The sequence below is a fragment of the Phoxinus phoxinus genome (assembly GCF_949152265.1).
Source record: "Phoxinus phoxinus genome assembly, chromosome: 24".
Taxonomy (NCBI): Eukaryota; Metazoa; Chordata; class Actinopteri; order Cypriniformes; family Leuciscidae; genus Phoxinus; species Phoxinus phoxinus.
The window spans coordinates 9085469-9104880 of record NC_136899.1 but is presented as its reverse complement, the minus strand read 5'-3'; the positions used below and the strand labels follow the sequence as shown (position 1 = coordinate 9104880).

At 39.5% G+C, this 19412-nt stretch overlaps 2 protein-coding genes across 14 annotated transcripts in view; one reads left to right on the top strand and one right to left on the bottom strand.

Annotated features, from left to right (window-relative positions):
* The first annotated feature begins 286 nt into the window (after nt 1-286).
* On the top strand, nt 287-3760 carry amer2 (APC membrane recruitment protein 2). The gene has a single exon (XM_079601040.1). It carries the CDS (start codon nt 438-440, stop codon nt 2400-2402), a length of 1965 nt encoding a protein of 654 aa, XP_079457166.1. The 5' UTR covers nt 287-437; the 3' UTR covers nt 2403-3760.
* An 11440-nt stretch (nt 3761-15200) lies between these two features.
* Nucleotides 15201-19412, bottom strand: part of phldb2b (pleckstrin homology-like domain, family B, member 2b) — a 44155-nt gene continuing 39943 nt past the window's right edge. For all 13 annotated transcript variants that reach the window (XM_079602249.1, XM_079602254.1, XM_079602255.1 and 10 more), the window contains 5 exons: nt 18389-18479; nt 17910-18056; nt 16842-17061; nt 16688-16773; nt 15201-16500 (listed from right to left, as the gene is read on the bottom strand). In XM_079602249.1, coding sequence (XP_079458375.1) covers nt 16360-16500; nt 16688-16773; nt 16842-17061; nt 17910-18056; nt 18389-18479 — 685 coding nt within the window. In that variant the 3' untranslated portion in view covers nt 15201-16359. The remainder of the gene's footprint in view (nt 16501-16687; nt 16774-16841; nt 17062-17909; nt 18057-18388; nt 18480-19412) is intronic.

Here is a 19412-nt window from a genome sequence, read left to right as displayed (position 1 = left end):
TGACGAGAATCATGATTTTAAAAAGCAATACGCCCATTCTTTACAGCCCGCACATAGATGCATATCATGCGTCTTCAGTGAGATAATAAGAGAATAATTGAGGCAAGAAAGAGGAGAAGGATATCTGATGTTTGCAGTGTGGGGGATGAGGGTGTGTTTGTGTGTGTACGGAGGGGGCGAGCTGTGGGGGCGGAGAAAAAAGTGCTGGCTCGCCTCCAGCGCTGACGAAAGCTGCTTAACCCTCCCAGTTACCATAGAGACTGTCAGGCGCAGCCACCAGTGAGAGAGAAAGAGAGCGAGGCAGGGAGAACACCAACAAGCAAAGGCAGCAGATAGAAGTGGAGAGAAAAAGGACAGAAGCAGTTAGAGACAAGGTAAAATAAAGGGAGAAGAAGAGAGAAAGAAGAACAGAGGGTGCAGTAGACATAGTGGCAGAGATGGAGGTTCAAAACGAATGCAGTGAACCGCCTCCATGTGACCCTCAGCCACCAGGAAAGCTCAACAAAGCCGCCTTCAAGCTGTTCGGCAAGCGTAAGTCCGGCAGCAGCATGCCGAGTATTTTCTCTGTCAGGAACAAAGGGGAGTCAACCGGTAAAGCCGCCGGCAAGACACCGGAGCTTGTTAGGAGCAAAACCCATGATGGCTTAATAACGGACACTCCGTCAGAGCTTGACGGCCACCGGAAAGAGGAATCTGCCAGTAGCGACCAGCTCCACGCCGGCACGCCAGATGGTGTATCCAACGCCCCCCTCCGCAGCTCCATCACCAAGTCTTTCAGCTTCTTCTCTTTACTGCGTCGGAGCAGCAGCCGTGCAGGGGATGGAACTACTACTGTGGGACGAAGAGGACGAGGGCTTAAGGGACTGTTTAGCAGCATGCGTTGGCGGCGGAAGCCCCAGGTTCAAGAGGACTCCTTGGAGGTAGCTAAAGAGGTGAAGGAGGGAGACCTAATACTTTCCTCTAGCTCCGGCAGTGTGGAAACAGAGAAGGACATGACACTGACTCTTGAGCCCCTGCCGCAAGTATTTGAGAAGACTCCTCTCCCAGGGGATGCTGAGAAATGGAAGGCAACATCTATGCAAGAATTACAGGGTACTAATGAAGTGGAGTGTGGTTACTCCAGTCCTCCTCTTTCCCGACAACACACAGTCACTGAAGAATCTCCTACTCCATCTCCAGTCCGAGTCCAGACAGGAGGGCTTCAACATGATAAACACAGCGCTTCAGAACTTTTGTCCTCCATTCCGACCTGTGCTTTGACCCCTCCAATGGAGCACAGCACAGCTGACCCACAATCCGAGCAATCTGTGGATCGCTTATGCTCCATGTTCACCGATGTTACTTCACTAAAAAGCTTTGATTCTTTGACAGGCTGTGGTGACATCATCGCTGACCCAGAAGAGGATTCTGGGAATGGGGGAAGTGCCACGAGCAGTGGAACTGGTAGCAGTAGCGGGGGCTGCATGGGTCGCAGATTAAGTGGAGCCGGGACGAACTCTGAGAGATGCTCTCCTGCCAAGCCTCCACTACCTCCCCAGGTCAGTAGTCTTACATCTATCCATGCTTCATGCTACATTCCAGCCCACCAAAGACCACGTGCAGCCCCCAAAAAGCCACAGGGTAGTGGAGTTGTTGCCTACATGGGTGGAGGGGAGGAGATGGCTAGTCCTGAGGGTGTTGATGATGCTGACATGCAGGGTCTATGGCATATGTTGCCCCAGAAGGTTGAAGACTCACCAGCGCTACGACGTACAGAGCCTGCTCTGCATCATGCACCAACCCGTCTTGAGAAGAGGCCACCTCAAGTGAAGGCACTTGGGCTCAGTAAGATCCCTGTGAGCGGAGTTTGCAAGATGGGAAAGCAGCAACCCTCTCGACCCTCACCTCCCCCTGTTGATAAAGAACTCCAGGATGCCCCACCAAGTGATGAAGGCTACTGGGACTCTCCCACACCTGGGCCAGAGGATGAGGACAGCACCTTTCTCCGTCGGGACGGCCTGCTGAAGGACAGCTGCTCTGGAGATGCACTCTACGACCTCTATGATCCCGACAGCCCTAGTGCTGCTGGCTCAGACGATGATGTGAGTTCACCAACAAAATCTGCAGGTGACCTAAAAACTAACTTGCCTTCCCCAAAGTTCTCGTCTTCTGTCACTTCTTCATTCCGATCCATGAAAGGCAGCACCAGCTTACCTCGAGATTCCAAGATACCCATTAGTGTGAGGCAAACACCACCATCCCACTCTTCCAGCCAAGGAGCACTGTCTTCTAATCTTAGCCCCACTTCAACCACCCCACCTAAAAAGACAGATGCCCCACCACGCACTCGAATCCCTGTCTCGAAGGTTCCTGTCCGTCGTTCTGGCAACAAGAGCACCCCCACCTCACAAAACAGGAAGTAGAAAGCTTGGAGGCCCATCAGACATTTCTAACAATAGAAATCTATCACAAGAGCTTTAGGCCAAAACAATGTTTTTTTTTATATGAAGCAATCAACCTCCACTTTTTTTTATTTCACCCGTCTACTGAGGACTATATCTGTTACTATAACTGTTTTTACATTTTTTAAATGAATTGTGATGTTGCATATTACACCCTAATATAATTAAGATTTTTGTAGAATGCACTGCAATATGTAACACATGACATTCATAATAATGTAAGCTTGAGTTTTTATTTAATTTAATTGTTTTACATTACCAGCCTTTTAAAGAGGAATAATACAGTGAGAATGCTGATCCTTAAGAAGAATGTTTAATATCAAAAAGCTTCTCATTCCCTTCCATTGGAATAAGTGAAACTGTGGTCATTTCTTGCTCTGTCATCCCATAAGCACTGTGTAAAACGCAGCTGCGATCTTCATCTCTACAGTATTTTACATTTTTTGAACTGTGTGAGATGAAACCAAGCACTTCTGACACTCCTAAATAAAGCTGCATGGAGTCTTGTACACTCAAACTGGATCAGGGAACACAGCCTTTTGTTCAAGACACTCTTTCGTATCACACAACGTGACTTCCTATTGATATTGAAACAAAAACCTTACTTTTTATTGAATCTCCACTTTTGTAACTCTTTTATATCGGACATGGACCTCCCGGTGACCTCACTGTGGATTTGTGTGCACTGCTTGTTTAGTCTTTTGGAAAACACGACTTGCAAAAAGAAATCTCCGGATCATGAGTATCCCCCTTTTTTCACAGTGATTTGTACTACTCTCGCTAACCTGGACATACTGAGCTGGATCATTTTGAATGTAGCATGACATCACTCTACACACAGGTCTGTTTTTTTGCCTGCTCACTGCTCAATGAATAAAGGATAGAGAGATATGAAGAAACCCATATGTATCAAGAGTTAAATGTCTTCCGTCATGTGGTTGTTCTCCTGGAGATGTCATCATCCTTTGGCTGTCAGATTTGTGAGCAATCACTGCAGAAATAATTTGCTTAATCAGTGTTTTTACAGTATATAAATATCAAAGTATCCTTAAAATTGATAACATTAACATTTCAAGTATTTTACAAGACAAAAATAGTGATTAAGAAAATTATTTTTGCAGTATTTGGCTGTTTATTTTTTAACTGTTTTTCAATAGCTCTTCACCACTGGGACATTTTATTTGTAAGCTATAAAACATTTTCCCTTCAGAAGGACCATGACATGCCATCTTTCTTTTATGATATGCTCTCTTTCTTTTATGATATGTTCCCTTTCTTTAAATTGTGCATTATTTAATAAATAAAACAATTCTCTGTGTACATCCAGGAAGTGGACATCTATCTATCAAGTGCGGATGCATGCATAATTTTCCACACACATAACAGGGCCATGTGGGCAGTTTAGATGTTATCTGATTTAATCGCAGAGATGTAAAGAGCATTGAGGTTGGTTTTTTTGCAGCCAGCCACAGTCTGCTGGGATTTAAATCCCCCTCGTTAGGAAGGAAGAAGAAAGTTGGTCTGGGTTCAGCTGTCGGTGTGAATCCGGTTGACAAAGGGATGTGTTTACTGTGGGTTATGGGGGGAAATTATGGGCTTCCATTGTCATGGATCTGTTATTGATGTGGTTTTGGGAGAGTGAGGTGAAAGAAGGAAGTGCGTGTGAAGTGAATACAGATAAGAAAGAGCTATGCGCGATTTAGTGCTTGTTCATTAAGGCCAAGTAGATGGAGACATGGGTGTGTGTGTGTGTGTGTGTGTGTGTGTGTGTGTTTCTGAAGGGGGGATTTGGTGCAGTCCCAACAGTAATGGTGCAGCGAAAAACATTCACTCCTGAGCAGCTCTCACTGCAGTGTGGCTTCTTATGTAAAAGTCTTATGTAACACCATAACTCTCTGATATCATCCCTACATATGAGAAAACAGCTGGAGTGTGTGTATGTTTATGTGTGAAAAGCTATAAACTGCCATGGTCTAAAGAATTAGTTAGCATTCGCCATGACTGCGCTGTAATTGGGTCATCTGGATTTACCCTTTAAATGTGTTTTATCTGTGTGTGTGTGTGTGTGTGTGGTAGCAGAAATTAGACATTACAGCTGTATGCATAAGCAGAGCTGGCTGTGAGTGTGTATGTGTGACTAATGGTTGGATGGCCTAGTTTTCAAAGACCTGATTCTGTGAATGAGAGAGAGGGAACAGGGTCAAATGGAGAGAAACATGGTTTATTTACTGAAAAATTACTTCAGTGATGATAAACTACGGTAATTTGGTATATCATTAAATTTAATATTCATATATCATAATTTTTAAACTGCACTTGTTTTTGTGTATGTACTTCAAAGAAGAACCATGGTATTAACGGCATGTCCGAAAAAATGGTAATATGTAAACAGTGTTTACTGTACAATAAATGCAATGTAAACATAGTATGTCTTCGAATTAGACAGCAGATCTAGAATACTGGCAGTTGGAGCACGATGTGTTGGTGTATCAACGAATGTGGCTGACGGAAGGGGGTGGCTTAACCTGATGATCCCTGAGCTCATATTCTCATTAGCTCTCATCGCACCTGAGAGCCGGATGGGATACCCCAGGGCTCTATCCTCGGTTTGACACCCGCAGGGGCTTAGGGTCTGTTTAATAAGCTCAGAATCTGTTCCAAATCCAGGACCAGAGGCAGAATCATTAGTGTGGTATTTCGGTAACCATGCTCATGGTATACTCTGGCTGTTTAGAAATTGATTGTGCTCAAGGCTGCATTAAAATAACTTATTTCTATTTTAATATTTGAAAATGTAATTTATTCCAAACCTAATTTTAAGCTGCTTTTACTCTTGTATTGAGTGTAACACGATTCTTCAGATATCATTCTAAAATGCTGATTTAATGCTTAAGAAACGTTTCTTATTCGTACGTTCACGTCCTCCTGGGAAGTTTGTATTTAAGAGTTGTAGTCGGAATTATCATGTCAGGGGTGTTCAAGTCTCTTTGGTCGAAGCAAAACAAATTAAATTCTACTTAGAAAACGCTGAATAAAGAATGTGCATGCATGTTTTTGCTTTATGGTATTTTTTAAGTAAGGTGCTATAAATTGAATCATTAGGCTATATATAAGGTGTTGTTTTCAACTCCTTTCAAACATGACTTGAAAGCACCATTATTACTATCAAAATTGTAAACAGTTGTGCTACTTAATAGTTTTGTGGAAACATGAAACATTTTAGTGATTTTTAAACAGGAGTGTACACTGAAAAAAAAATTTAACTTAAAAAAGTAAGTGTTTGTTCTGCCTTAAAATTTTATGTTTAGTCAACTTAAATATCTAAGTTGCCAATTTGTACAATTTCAGAAAATTTTAAGGCAGCACAAATTCTTTTTTACAGTTTATATATATATATATATATATATATATATATATATATATATATATATATATATATATATATATATATATATATATATATATATATATATTTAAATAGGCACTTATTTTGTTAGTAGACAGTAAAATGTACATTTCATATTTTTAAGAGCCATAAATTTAGCAAGTTGTCTGAATTACTGTACTTGTTGCTTATATAGTTTCTGCATCTCCTTGTTCTATGTGCTTGCATCCTGTGTCCTGCGGCTTTTGTTTAGCTTGTGCTAGGGTGAGAAAGGATAGAAGAGAGAGAGAGAGAGAGAAAGCAGAAACAAAAAAAACTGTGTTATGGAGTGAGTGTGAGCAAGGGGGTCTATTTAGAAGGAGCTTTGCTTGGGTGGAATCAAATTAAATTTGATTACAATGAACAGAGAGAAGAAGATACATAAGAGTGCATTTACAAACAAGTGAACGAAAGGCAGAGAAAGAGTGCTGTATATTCAAGACTGAGTGGAGGATTGTCTGAAGTAAACCCTAAATGGCAAATGGCAAAAAAAGCCATCTGACTAAACTACATTTGTGGGCTGATATGATCCTAAAAGCTAAACAATTCAGAAACACACAATAGCAACATAGGACAAATAGGGCAGTATTTCTCTGAACAACTTGTGTTAAAAATCCATGGACAGTTTCACTCACGCCCCTTTTTTCTCAGAAACACTCTTTCCTTCATCTCCAGGGGAAACTGGAAACGGTTGCTTAAAACTTCTCAAGGGTTTGTCTGCTATCCAAGACAGAACTTTTGTTTTGTACTTGAAGTGCTGTGAGTGAAACGCTCCATGTTTTTCCTGTTTGTCTGCTTTTAGTTGACATGTAACCTGATACAGAGTAAACGTAGACCTCTGATATATTTTGCTTTCTCTGCTTCCTCTCTTTCTCCTCTTTTCCGTCCTATTTCCTTCAAAAAATTATTTATATCCTCAAGCTGAATGCTTACTATAGGTAAATAGTGTTAATATAAAACGCTATAGCTGAAATCACTCATGTCTATAGGTCACATATCTAAATTTGGCCCGTCTAAGGGCACGTTTACACGACAATGATGTACTAAAAATAGAAATGTTTTTCCTTTGTGTTTTTCGGGATAACTTATGGGTAGGGTTATGGGGCTAGTGATATGGTTTGGATTAAAAATCAGGATGAGACACAATTTTCACAAATTCGCATTGTTGTAGTTTACAGAGAGACGGTAACGGTATCGTTTTCAAAAGTTTGCGTTTTCAGGCCCCCAAAATGCTGTTGTCGTGTAAATGAACGACCAGAAAGCATAAAAAGTTTTCTGTTTTCTTAGTTGAAAACGGTGTCGTGTAAACGGCCTCTAACACGATTGAGTAATTTGCTATTAAATAAATAAATAGTTAGTTAATTTATAATTAATGATTGTTAATAATAATGTAATATACATTATTGTTAAAATGGCAAAGTATGCTAAGCAGATTTTAATAGCCTAACTCATTTAAGAAATAATTATTTGAATAGGCCTAATCCAAGAAAATGACTATATTAAAAAATAAAATAAATTCTATTTCTAAATAGTAAGATGTATGTAGTACAAATAACTTGTATATATCTATTTATCAATTTTATCAAAGATCGCGTGAGCGCCAAGATCGCCCTCTCGGAAAATATGAGATGACACCACCGGGACCGGGCCACCAGGAATGGATAAAAACTAAGAGTGAGATTTGTTGGTTTGTCTGCATCACGATTGCGTGATCAGAAAACTGTTTTTGTGCGTATGAAATAATATCACACACAGGGGGTTTGGCCATTCAAAATCAGCACCCTTCATTTCACACGCTTGCCCTACTACACAAATCTCCATGGCAACCTCAGTAGGTCATCCAATGAGAGGTGGAGGTGGGGCCGTGGGGTGGGGGGTGCGCGCGACTGACGAGTTTTGAGGACACTGATTGGAGTGAGAATGGTGCAGTGTGAGTTTGTGCAAATTCACACACTTGGGAAACTCAAATCTCATTTCTCACCCTCGCACTCTTTCATTTGCTGCAACGTCATGAGAGTAACACACCCTTTGGTTCCTCTTCAGTTATATGCTTTGAAAACAATACTTTGTTTCTTCATTCTACATATTTCAGTTTTACACCAACTCTGACATTCTCTCTACCCAGTGGATGATGTCATTTCCTTTCCTTACAGTCGTTGTTTCTTCCCAAGCTTCTATCAGCATCAATAATAAATAATCCACTTCACAAACTTTACATGTATAATTCATTCAATCTGAGCTGTGGAAACAGGGTCTTCCATCTCTGAAATAGCGAGAACAAAATGACGTTTTTCCACGAGTTTGCAAGTGAAAAGTCTTGTGAATTATGCCTTGTCTGTGGTTTGAGCCGTTAATATACACCACAGTCACTCAAGCGCAGTCTGAACTCAAGCGTGAAGTTGAGGAGGAAAGCCTCCTGAGGTGGATACATAAAAAAAAAAATCTATCTAATCAATATACGCTATCAATTAGACTCGTCTGATCTGTCAACGTAACATCGTTAGATCCCTCATTCTGGAAAGAGAGAGAGAGAAAGGGCATGGAAATGATGAAAGGGCAAACGATTCATCTCTAACCTGATTTTGCTGCACCGTCAATTTACAGGCACCATCGCAGACATTAATGTGATGTTCCTTTGACAAAAGAACCCTCAGTAGTGTCACTGATAGATCCCTGTCACGGTTCAATGAATATAAATGAACCATGGAACAGTAATTCACTCATGATTGGTCAGCATTGTGTTGCCTATCACTGCCACTGACATGGAGGATCAAGATCACATGATCTCAAGAAATAAAAGTTTGAAGGGATCATAAATCGATGCTTATGTTCACACACAGCATTATTTATTTATTTATTTCGCCAAACTTCCCCCTCTTATTTTGTACAAAATAAATAAATGAATGCCTGCCGCCTATGTGGACATCAAAAATCATATTGAATCTGACATTTTTAATTGTGATCTGGGACACTTGTGAGGAAATTAACCAGATAACGTTACATAAAGTATATGATTTTTGTGACCAGTGAGAACAGGTTATAATTTCTAAAAATGGACACAATATAACCTGTTCACATTGGTGAATCAGTTGGACAATATGAGGTACACAATACACAAAAGTGTATTATTTTTAAATGATTTAATATTTAGCATATATAATGATTTATATTTATATGCTATGTTTTTATACTGTAGCCTATATATTATAATAAGAAGAAGAATTATGAATTTGGCTATATGACTACACAAAATATATATTTAAGTAGATATAATATAGATCCACAAGTATCAGCTGTTGTGATAGAAATATAAGTTTTACTCTGGTTTAACAGACAAGGTTAAGCCTAGTCCCAAACTAAAATGCATGTTTGAGCTGTTTACACTGAAAGCATTTTACACTGATATATCTTAAAATATGTCTGTGCTATTGTTTTGTCTCAAAATGCACACCAGTAATGTTTTTCCAAGGCACGATTATAAAAAGCTACTTATGTCCTAATTGAACTAAGCCCTAATCCTGGCTTAATCTAAGTCCTGTCTGTGAAACTGCCTTAATTGTTCGTTCTAATCCTCATAGATTTAAGGTTGGAAGTCCAACTATACTTTCAATAATAACTTTATGATTATGAATTATATTATGAAATGTGTTCATTGTTATCATATTTAAGGATATGGTAGTTTAAACTGCAAATCAGTTTAGCTGCCTGTTTAGCTGACCAGTGTCCAATATGGGCCATATTTAAAAGGTCATGTGAACAACCTCACAAAAAAACAGGATTTGAGCAGAAAATCTGAATTTTGTACTTTGGCTTGCGCAGTGAATGTAGATTTTGTGGAACAAAACAGTGCTGCTCATCTGCTTGTGTCGTATGTGCTTAATCACTGTCTCTATACAGAAAAGACCCACTCAGCACACACCAATCAAGCACAATCATGATCCCACACAGGACAGGACAGGGAAAGGTTTATCTGACTCTGCAGCTGGACACCAGCTGGGCCCCCCACCATATATGTGGACCACCACGAAAAAAAACAGAGGGTTGGGCTAAATTACACTCCATCCACAGATACATTTACTAACCGTGGACCCTCCCCCACGTAGCCAACCCCTCAAAAAACGGCTGCCACACACACACACACACACACACACACACACACACTGTATGAAAGGCTTAAGGGTCATGTTCACTTGCAGATGAACTGCCTGAAGTTAGACACAATAGTGCAAAGAACACAAAACAGCAGCTGTGACACCTTTGACATTGAGACATTACCAAGTGCATGTCTCTAACCTGTAATTTCATCAGCTAAAGCGTAATGTGACTTCTCCCATTAACTAAAAAAAGCCAGATTAAATATTCATGATTTCTGTGAAAGTCACTCAAGGCCCATTCAAGAGCTCACAAAGTCAATGGCTGCGTCCGAAATGGCATACTCACTCGAGACTTATTAATAAGTACTTCACGACCTCTAAAAAGTATGTTTGAGGGAATTGCTGAATTACTAATTGAAATCCGACACATTTCGTAACTCAATGACACATTTAGCTATATAGAATTGTTTGAGTCCAGTCTTGTGTTTGAATATGCATACTTCCCCCCTATACAGTAGGCAAAAACAGTAAATGAAGTGATTAGTGTGTCAGAATTTGGAGTATTCATAAACAGTATATGGTGAAAAGTACTTGGATGACTTACAGTACTACTGAATGGCAGTGAAGCGACCCAACTGATACTGCAGGTCACACGACAAATGACAACATGGCAAATGTAGTATATCCTGATTTAATTCATACACACATTTATAATATAAACATACTTTTTGAACTGTTGCAAAGTTTGTTACTCATTAAATGTAGTACCTATACGGTATGGGATTTCAGATGTAGCTTTGGGCCTAATGCCATCCCTAAACCTGCAGATGGGGGTCTAAAATGCATGTGGAAACTCCCTCAGGAGGTTAAAATGACATGTCCGTGTATTCTCTGAGGACAGATGTAAGTGTGTTTGAGTCAGAATCTCTCCACCATCAATTATCTTTAAACAGACAGGACGGCGCTTGACAACATGGAGCCCAATTGCTCCTTCTCCTGCTAATATATGAGGATGCGTTCAATACATTAGGCTCGGTTAGATGCCAAACGCCTTGCTTGAAAGTGAGGGGAGGAACGAAATAAGTGCAGTCAAAATGAACAGTTCTAACCCAAACAATGGGAGGGAGAAGGGTCAAAATTGGGGGAAATGAAAGAGTGAGATGATGGACTACATAAAGGACGTAGATGGAAACAGGATGTTTTATTGGGAACACCGCAGCCCAAACACCTTTAGGAAAGTACACTTTTAAAGGAAACTGACAAATGATTTGCTTGCCTCGAGTTTGCGCCTCCTCCTGGGAGAATCCTGTGCACGCAGTATTCTCCCAAAAAGAAGGACAAGTAAAGGACAGTATTCCCACAAAAGAAAACCAAATATAGGACATTAATCATAGCACGGATGATGTCAGACAATCCAAGCCCAACATTCGCATCCTAACAAGGCTGTGCATGAAAAATGAGAGCAGGCCTGCAGGGCTCAACACTCACGCACATGCATGCTTGGAGGTTGTTTAAATTATAATGAACATGTAAGTATTCTAATTGCAGAACATCTGTTTATCTGTCGTCTTTTGGAGTAACATCGAGAAGAGAGTTTAATAATCAGACCTGGAAGAACACTCAGTCTATGTAGTAATCCTAAACAACCTGACTAATCTACTCTCCACACTGTTATTGCTCAAATCCTTCATTTGATTCCAGTCCAGCATGTCTTGTTTGTCAGCGGGGAGCCACATACGAATACATAGCCTACAAGACATAAGGTCTTATCAAGTAGCAGAGATCAAAAACAATATATATGCTTTATTTTGCTGTATGCCAAAAATAAAGGTGCATTCATGGTAAACAAAAGTAAAAAATATTCATCTCAAATTAGTGTTAATATTCAAAACAGACTGCTTACGGCTAACATGTTCAGCACATGTGAATGTGTCGCCTCCTGCTGGTGGTTGTGAAATTACACTTCAAATTCAGTCTGATTGGACTTGTACTAATAAAACTGCACACACCAAAATCATTGTGTGTTGTAGCACTGGCTGAACCTTAAGATAAATTCTAGTTGAAAAAAATATTGTATTTTTTCGCTTTTCTGATGATTTTTATTTGTAGCACTGCTGTTTTTCCAAACCAAATATAAGTAGGCCTACTAATCAGGTTGCAAACGGGCAAAAAGCATTGAATACAGTGCAGAAAATTCCAAATGTAACGAGTTAAAATGATCAAGTATTATAAAACATACTGAAAACCTAGTGTCTGTGGCATAATTCAAAAAGGAGAACGTTTTACCCTTTAGAATCGGTGTAATACCTGAACGGTAAGCGTTATTGTTTTGGAAGTTGTGAGACTTTTATAATGAATAACTGTATTGTTAAAATAGTTTTTGACAACAAATACTTTGATTATAATCTGAATGTTGAGTATAAGGCACTTCAGTATAATATAGAATCGAAGGCACTGTGGCAAACACCAATACATAAACTCTATAAGTGTGAATTTCATCTTTGGCAGAACAACCCCAGACAGCAACATAGTGTCGGCCCAGATCCGGCCCACATCTGGTACTCGTGGACTCCACATGTACCAGATGTGGCCCGGATAAGGGCCGACACTATGTTATGTCTGGGACTGATATGAGGCTGCTCACTGCAGAGCCAATGGGTGGAGCTTGAAGTCCAGCTCCTCCTCTCTGGATGTAATGATTGGAGCTTGAAGGTCCCGCCATTCATTAAGTCCAGAGAGGGGGTTCTGGATGTCATTTGGTTCTGCAGTGCAGTGAGCACCACTTGCCGCTGTCAGCTGTTTATATCATAATGTGTGTGTCCCTGACTGAGGCCCACCACTCAAAATAGCAAACAGACCACACACGATGTGGCACATTGGCTCAAAAATTCATTAACACATATTTTTCTCTCCACACAGGCAGACAAAATACCAAAAGACACAAGCACTTATACACACAATCAGGGATTGACATTAAGTTTTTTGCTCACCAGCCACTGTTTCCCAGAGTTACTAGCCACTTAGCATTTTCACAGGCCACAATCTTGTTTTTGGGAAATCTACATTTTATTTGGGGTATGCAATACATAGCTCATGAGGTTCAAGAACACTACCCCTCGGTTTCACAGGCAAGGTTTAAGCTAGTCCCAGACTAAAAAGCATGTTTGAGCAGTTTTAACTGAAAGCAACTTGCACTGACAGATCTTAAAATATATCAGTGCTATTGTTTTGTCTCAAGATGCACACCAGTAATATTTTTTCCCTCTATTTTGGTAATGGAGTAATCAGTCATCAAACCTATTTTGATGAGGTTTATGTGGTAATATAAACAGATCTAAGTGAACAATAGCCTTTAAAATGATCATATTAAAATCATTAAACATTATTACAGGCTGGGTACTTTTGTATTTACACACAGGTAAACTAATTCACAAATTGATTGCTGTGATACATGTAGTGAACTGGTAATAAATGACTAATTATGAGCTGACAAGATATTGGAAATGTTCTGGAAACCTGTTAATAAGACGCTTAAAATACATTCCAGCTGTACTTTAAGTATTAACACAAATCTGTAATTTCAATGAAATTCAAAGAAGTACAATTAAATGACACAAAAGTGGTTTAATTTTAACACACGTATATTAAAATATACTGCAATTAGCTTACAGTTGGTCACAAACATTTAAAAAAAGACTTAGTTGTAACAAAATAACAACATGCATTTACAGTATAGGCTACAATTAAAATGACTTAATTTCTCAGAATTGCAAGATATAAACCAGGCTCCCTCGGCTCACTTGAGCTCCGCTTCTTCTCCTTCCGCTGGGTGCTTTGCTGTCTCTGCTGCCCCTTTTTCCATCGCATTATCATCTTGTCTATCAATGAACTGCATGGTTGACTTGAATCTCTCTATCTCTATGCCCTTATTCAGCTAGTCCTGACAGTGCGGTGCAAAATATTTAGATAGGCTCTTCTTGGGGTGGTCCATAAAGATCTCTCTTCCGAAAAAGGAAGAGAAAAAGCCTCTTCCAAAGGAGGGAGCAGGCATTTTTCTTGTCAGATACGCCTTGATCAAGAAAGATGTGGAGCTTTTACTCTGGTCAGAGAGCAAGAAGCTGTGAGATTGACAAATGTGGCCATAAGATATTGAGGAGAGAATTGCTGAGAGGGGTGCTACCGAAAAAGAAGCCGAACACATAAGCCATTATGTTATTAAAAATAACACAGGAGATGGGCACTATAAACCACAACTTCCACTCAATAAGGGCTTTGAATTATTAAGTTGGAGTGAATCGCTACATTCAGCAGGATCACATGAGTGCAGGCGAACATGTAGAACTGTTGGCGATACGGTTTCTTCACCAGACTCAGAACAAACATACTCTGTGAGGTACAAGGCAGAAGACATGAAGTGATGGTATTTGCTGAGCATGTGTATGTCCCTCAGCACCAGAGTGAATAAATAATCCAACTGTGTCCTTTACTGTAGAACAAGATAAAACAGATTCATTTAGGAAATTATTATACCACGCTCTGTTTGGTGAATCAATGCTTTGTTATAAATCGGTAGCCTACCGATTTCAAGTCTTTTACAGGTATGATTGGTCTAATATTGGCATGTCTTTTAGGCATATCATATGTGGTGTAAATTAATTTGCTGTGATTTAAGCATGGAGTAAAAAGAACGCAAAATTATATTAAGATTAAGCCAGGATTAGATTTTAGTTAAATTAGGACATTTAAGTAAATTTAATAATGCATTTTTTAACGTGCCTTAGAAAAAACATTATTGTTGTGCATCTTGAGACAAAACAATGGCATTGACATTTTAAGATATGTCAGTGCAAGTTGCTTTCAGTTAAAACTGCTCAAACATGCATTTTAGTCAGGGACTATTTTAAGATTTGTCTGTGGAACCGGCCACAAGTGTGTTTAATTTAGGATTCATTTAAGATATTTGTTGTTTTAAAAGGGTTACAATCTTGTTTCTGCTTATGAACTAATGATCACATCTAGATAGTTCTATCATCAAAGATCATCCAGACACATTCATACTTTCATCTGTCAATTTTTAACAGTATTACTCTCCATCCTGTTATTGCTCAAGTCGTTAATTTAATATCAGCCCAGAATGTTTTGTTTGACTGTAAAGAGTGAGGTAAGATGTCTAAATGGATGAACGCATACTGACAGGAGGACTTAAAGGTTTAGCATGGTTATAAAGCACACAGAGATCTTAAACAATTTACATCTGCTTTATTTTGCCGTATGCAAAAATAAAGGTGCATGCATGGTAAAAAGTATAAATATGCATCTCAAATGAGATTAACAAAATTCAAAATAGACTACTGGCTAATTCACAGATGCAAGATTATGGTTAACACATGTGAATGTGTCGGCCCCTGCTAGTCAGTGGTAGTGAAATTACACTTCAAATTCAGTCTGATTGGACTTGTACTAATAAAGCTACACAATATGTATGAAATTAAGCACATGGTATGTTGTAACACTGGTTGAACCTGAATTATAGGAATCAAGGAAACCAAATTTTAAGTAATCATAGCCTGAAAATGGGCCGAAAACATTGAATACAGACCATAAAAATGCAAAAGTTACATATGCATTGAGATAAAATGATCAAGTCTTATAAAACATCCTAAAAAACTAGTTTCTATGTGGCATAATTCAAAACAGAGGATGTTTTATTCCTTTGAATCGGTGTAATACCTGAACGGTAAGCAGCTTTAATATTTTGGAAGTTGTGAGACTTTTATAATGAATAACTGTAGTGTTAAAATAGCTTTTGACCACAAATACATGTCTTATAGCACCTTCGATTAATCTGAATGTTGAGTATAAAGGCATATCAGTATAATATAGAACCAAAGGCACTGTGGCAAACACCAACACGCATCTATACATAAACTCTATAGCGTGTGGTAAGTGTGAATTTCATCTTTGGCAGAACAGCTGTTTATATCATAATGTGTGTGTCCCTGAGGCCCTGCACACAAAGTAGCAAACAGACCACACACAACTTGGCACATTGGCACTGAATATCATGCAACACGTCTTTCTCTCTTTACAAAAACGAACGGACAAAATACCAAAAGACACAAGCACAAACATACACAAAATTATCGGATATGTGCTCCATTCCATCATCTGGACCGCCAAGTAAAAGGTCATGTTGCATAAAAAAATATGAATGCAGCGAAGAGAATAGCTTCAATACTGTGGATTGAGATCGAAAGACAGATACGAGCGCAAACTAATAACATACGTTCAGTCCAGGAGTCAATTCTGAAACCAGGATGTGAAAGGGTGCAGATCAAGTCCAGTGGTTTTCAAATCCACACACTGCACATATTATTATTCCTCTGCAGGGAGACAACATTTAAATCATGAACTGAGTGTATCCCTCCGCCCCTGTTACGATAACATCCATCCATATTCTCATAGCTTCAGGAGACGGTGCCACCAAGAAGTAGATACGATCGTGAGTCTTCACACTGAATGTTAGGGAAGGGTTTGGACTCTGAGAGAGAGAGAGAGAGAGAGAGAGTTGAAGATTACAGTTTGGCCTCAAGGGGGCAGCATCGCAACATACAATTGTCTTAAAGCTTTAATTTAAAGAATTTATTCATTAAAATCAAAGTAAATTATTCATATTTTAAATCTAAATCTAATTATATTCATAATTATTAGCAGCAGAGGAAAAATACCTTGTGGGCACTCTTTAAGTGGTCATAATACACTTCCTCTATGGCCTGGAAATAAATCACTCCTTTCAGTTTGGCCTCGTGTTTATCTGAAACCATAAAAAGTCAATATTGATGTCATGTGAATCGGTCAACTTCATGTGAATAATCATCTGACCTGCATAGTAGCTCAGGGTCCTGCGGTTACGGTCGAAGACAAACCAGCGCTTCTTCCAGGTTTTGATTTTGCCGCCCATCTTAATGAGGAAGCCCCTGCAGGTTTTCTCTGTGATGGAGACGTGGTAACAAGTCTCTGTGTTGTGGCCGGCCGAGTCTATGTGGCCACGAAGGTCAAAGTCGTCCTTCCTTACAGGTAGGTAGCGTGTCAGAGGACGAGACTGCGACAGGGTGACATGTAGGGCGTTACAGGGAAGCCATTTTTATTGTGCATAAATCCATCTAAAACTAGTCTGTTTTTATATAGTTGCTAATGTGTTATTAGTGTTTACAGCATGTTGCTATGCAGTTGCTAGCGTATTCTTAAGTAATTGCCAATGTGTTCTGAGAGTTTAGCATGTTTCTTTGTAATTGCTAGAGCATTTTTATGTGGTTTCGTATGTGTTAGTGTATTATTATGTGGTTTTCGTTTTCACGCATGTCTGAAAAGTAACGGGGAAAATTACTAAAAGTTAAAGGAAATTTAAATTCTGTCATTAATTACTCACCCTCGTCGTTCCAAATCAGCACGACATTTCTTCATCTTCAGAACACAAATTAAGATATTTTTAATGAAATCTGAGAGATTTCTGTCCCTCCACTGACAGCCTACGCAACTACCTCAGAAAGGTAGTAAAGACATCATTAAAATAATCCATGCGGGTCAAGTGGTTTATCCTCGATTCTATGAAGCGAGTCAAGCGACACGAAAGCTTTGTTTGCACAAAAAACATACCGGTAATTTACCACTTTCCAATCTCCAACTCGCATTGAAGTGCTCTCGTGAACGTCTGTTGGAGTGAAAGTGGTAGTTGCGTAGGCTGTCAATGGAGGGACGGAAAGCTCTCAGATTTCATTTGTGTTCCGAAGACAAATTAAAGTCTAACGGGTTTGTAGCGACATGAGTAATTAATGACAGAATTGTAATTTTTGGATGAACTAACTCTTTACTATTTCAGGTTAGGCATTTGTTTAATCTCTAACCCGAAATATGAGCACTAGTAATAGCGATGCATATCACAGTGCTCACCTGTACTCGCTGTTTCTCGCGCAGTTTCACTTCTCTTTCAATGAGTTTCTGCCTCCTGGTGGTTTCTTCTTGCAGCCGTTTCTCTAGCTCTTCTCGTCGTCTCCTCTCCTCTTCAAGAGCCCTGCTCTTGCTCTCGATCTCTCTCGCCTGAAACCCAAATGACACCGTACTGTACAGATATGCTCCCAAAAGAGTTTCTTTTTAAAGCTGCACACAATTAGTACTCTCCGTTCCAGCACAAACTCCCATGAACAACATCAGAAACGGGAAGAACGACTCGATTCCCACAGTGTTCCTGCATTTCAAGCCGAATTAGTTGCTGTTCATGGCTGACCTGAAAACTTCTAACAGAGAAAACAAGCTCACGGTTTAATATCCGTGAAGCCAAATGGGGTTCATGTGGGTTTATGGTTTATTTACTGTGAACCTGATGTCAGTTCTAGTAGGAAGTGGCAGGTTTGTGTGGTCCGTTTCATTACCCTGTAATCCATGAGCTGGTGCTTCTCTGCCTGAGCCTCCTGGAGAAGACGCTCCATCTCCTCCATCTTCAAAACGTTGGAGGTGCTGGCGCTGCCGAAAAAATAGGAGATGAGGCATTACGTTTCACTTCTCAGAGTGAACGCTACAACAACAAAAATCCAAACTGGGCACTAAAACGTCACATTTTTCCTATGGCGAGAAGAATGCATACACTTGCAAATGTAAACATGTCGTGTGTGCACTGGCATGCATGTATATATGCGGAAGAACACAGAAGGAACCAATAAACCTGGTCAGCACTGGAACGCATTAACAATCCAGGCACCGAGAGCTTGAGAGTGCGGCCCAAAGCCTGACGTCTAATGCTTTCCATTTAGACTTCAAAAAGAACACGTGGAATAGATCTGACCAGCCCCTCCTTGCTGTAAAACTTTAAATTTCCCCTACAAACTTCACCTCACCGCTTGGCTCCTCAATATTATCCCTAAAACCTTCACCTGTAAAGAAAATGGGAATCATATTCCATGTCAAACCCCATATGCTACCATCCCATTTGTCATATACTGGCATTCCCAAAAAAACAAACAATAAGCTTTCCAGTAACAGATGCCTTTGTGATGTTTCCAACTATATCTGCATGAAGAAAACGGCAGTGCTTGCAATGCAAACCACACAAGAAAAGGGCAGTTTAAGCTTAATTTATTTCACATAAATGAAATTCACCCAGCATGCCTTATTTTCAGTCGGATGTGCATAAAAAAATCAACACATTATTGTAAAGGGGACTATAGATGGTTAGGCAGATGGAAGAAATAATAAGACCAATCAATATTCGGTATGCAAATTAACATAAGGAAGACCAATTGGAATTCACTAAATTAATACTGATAACACATAGCTATCAGATACAATTTTACATGTACAATAAAAACATTTTCTAGATGTTTTTGTGAGGATGCTTTGCATGGTTGAGTCTAAAGCTGAAATTGAATGGTTTAATCTGATATTTTAATCTGATGATGG

Excerpts from the sequence above, each read along its gene's own strand:
- amer2 (XM_079601040.1), top strand. The coding sequence starts at position 438 with ATGGAGGTTCAAAACGAATGCAGTGAACCGCCTCCATGTGACCCTCAG.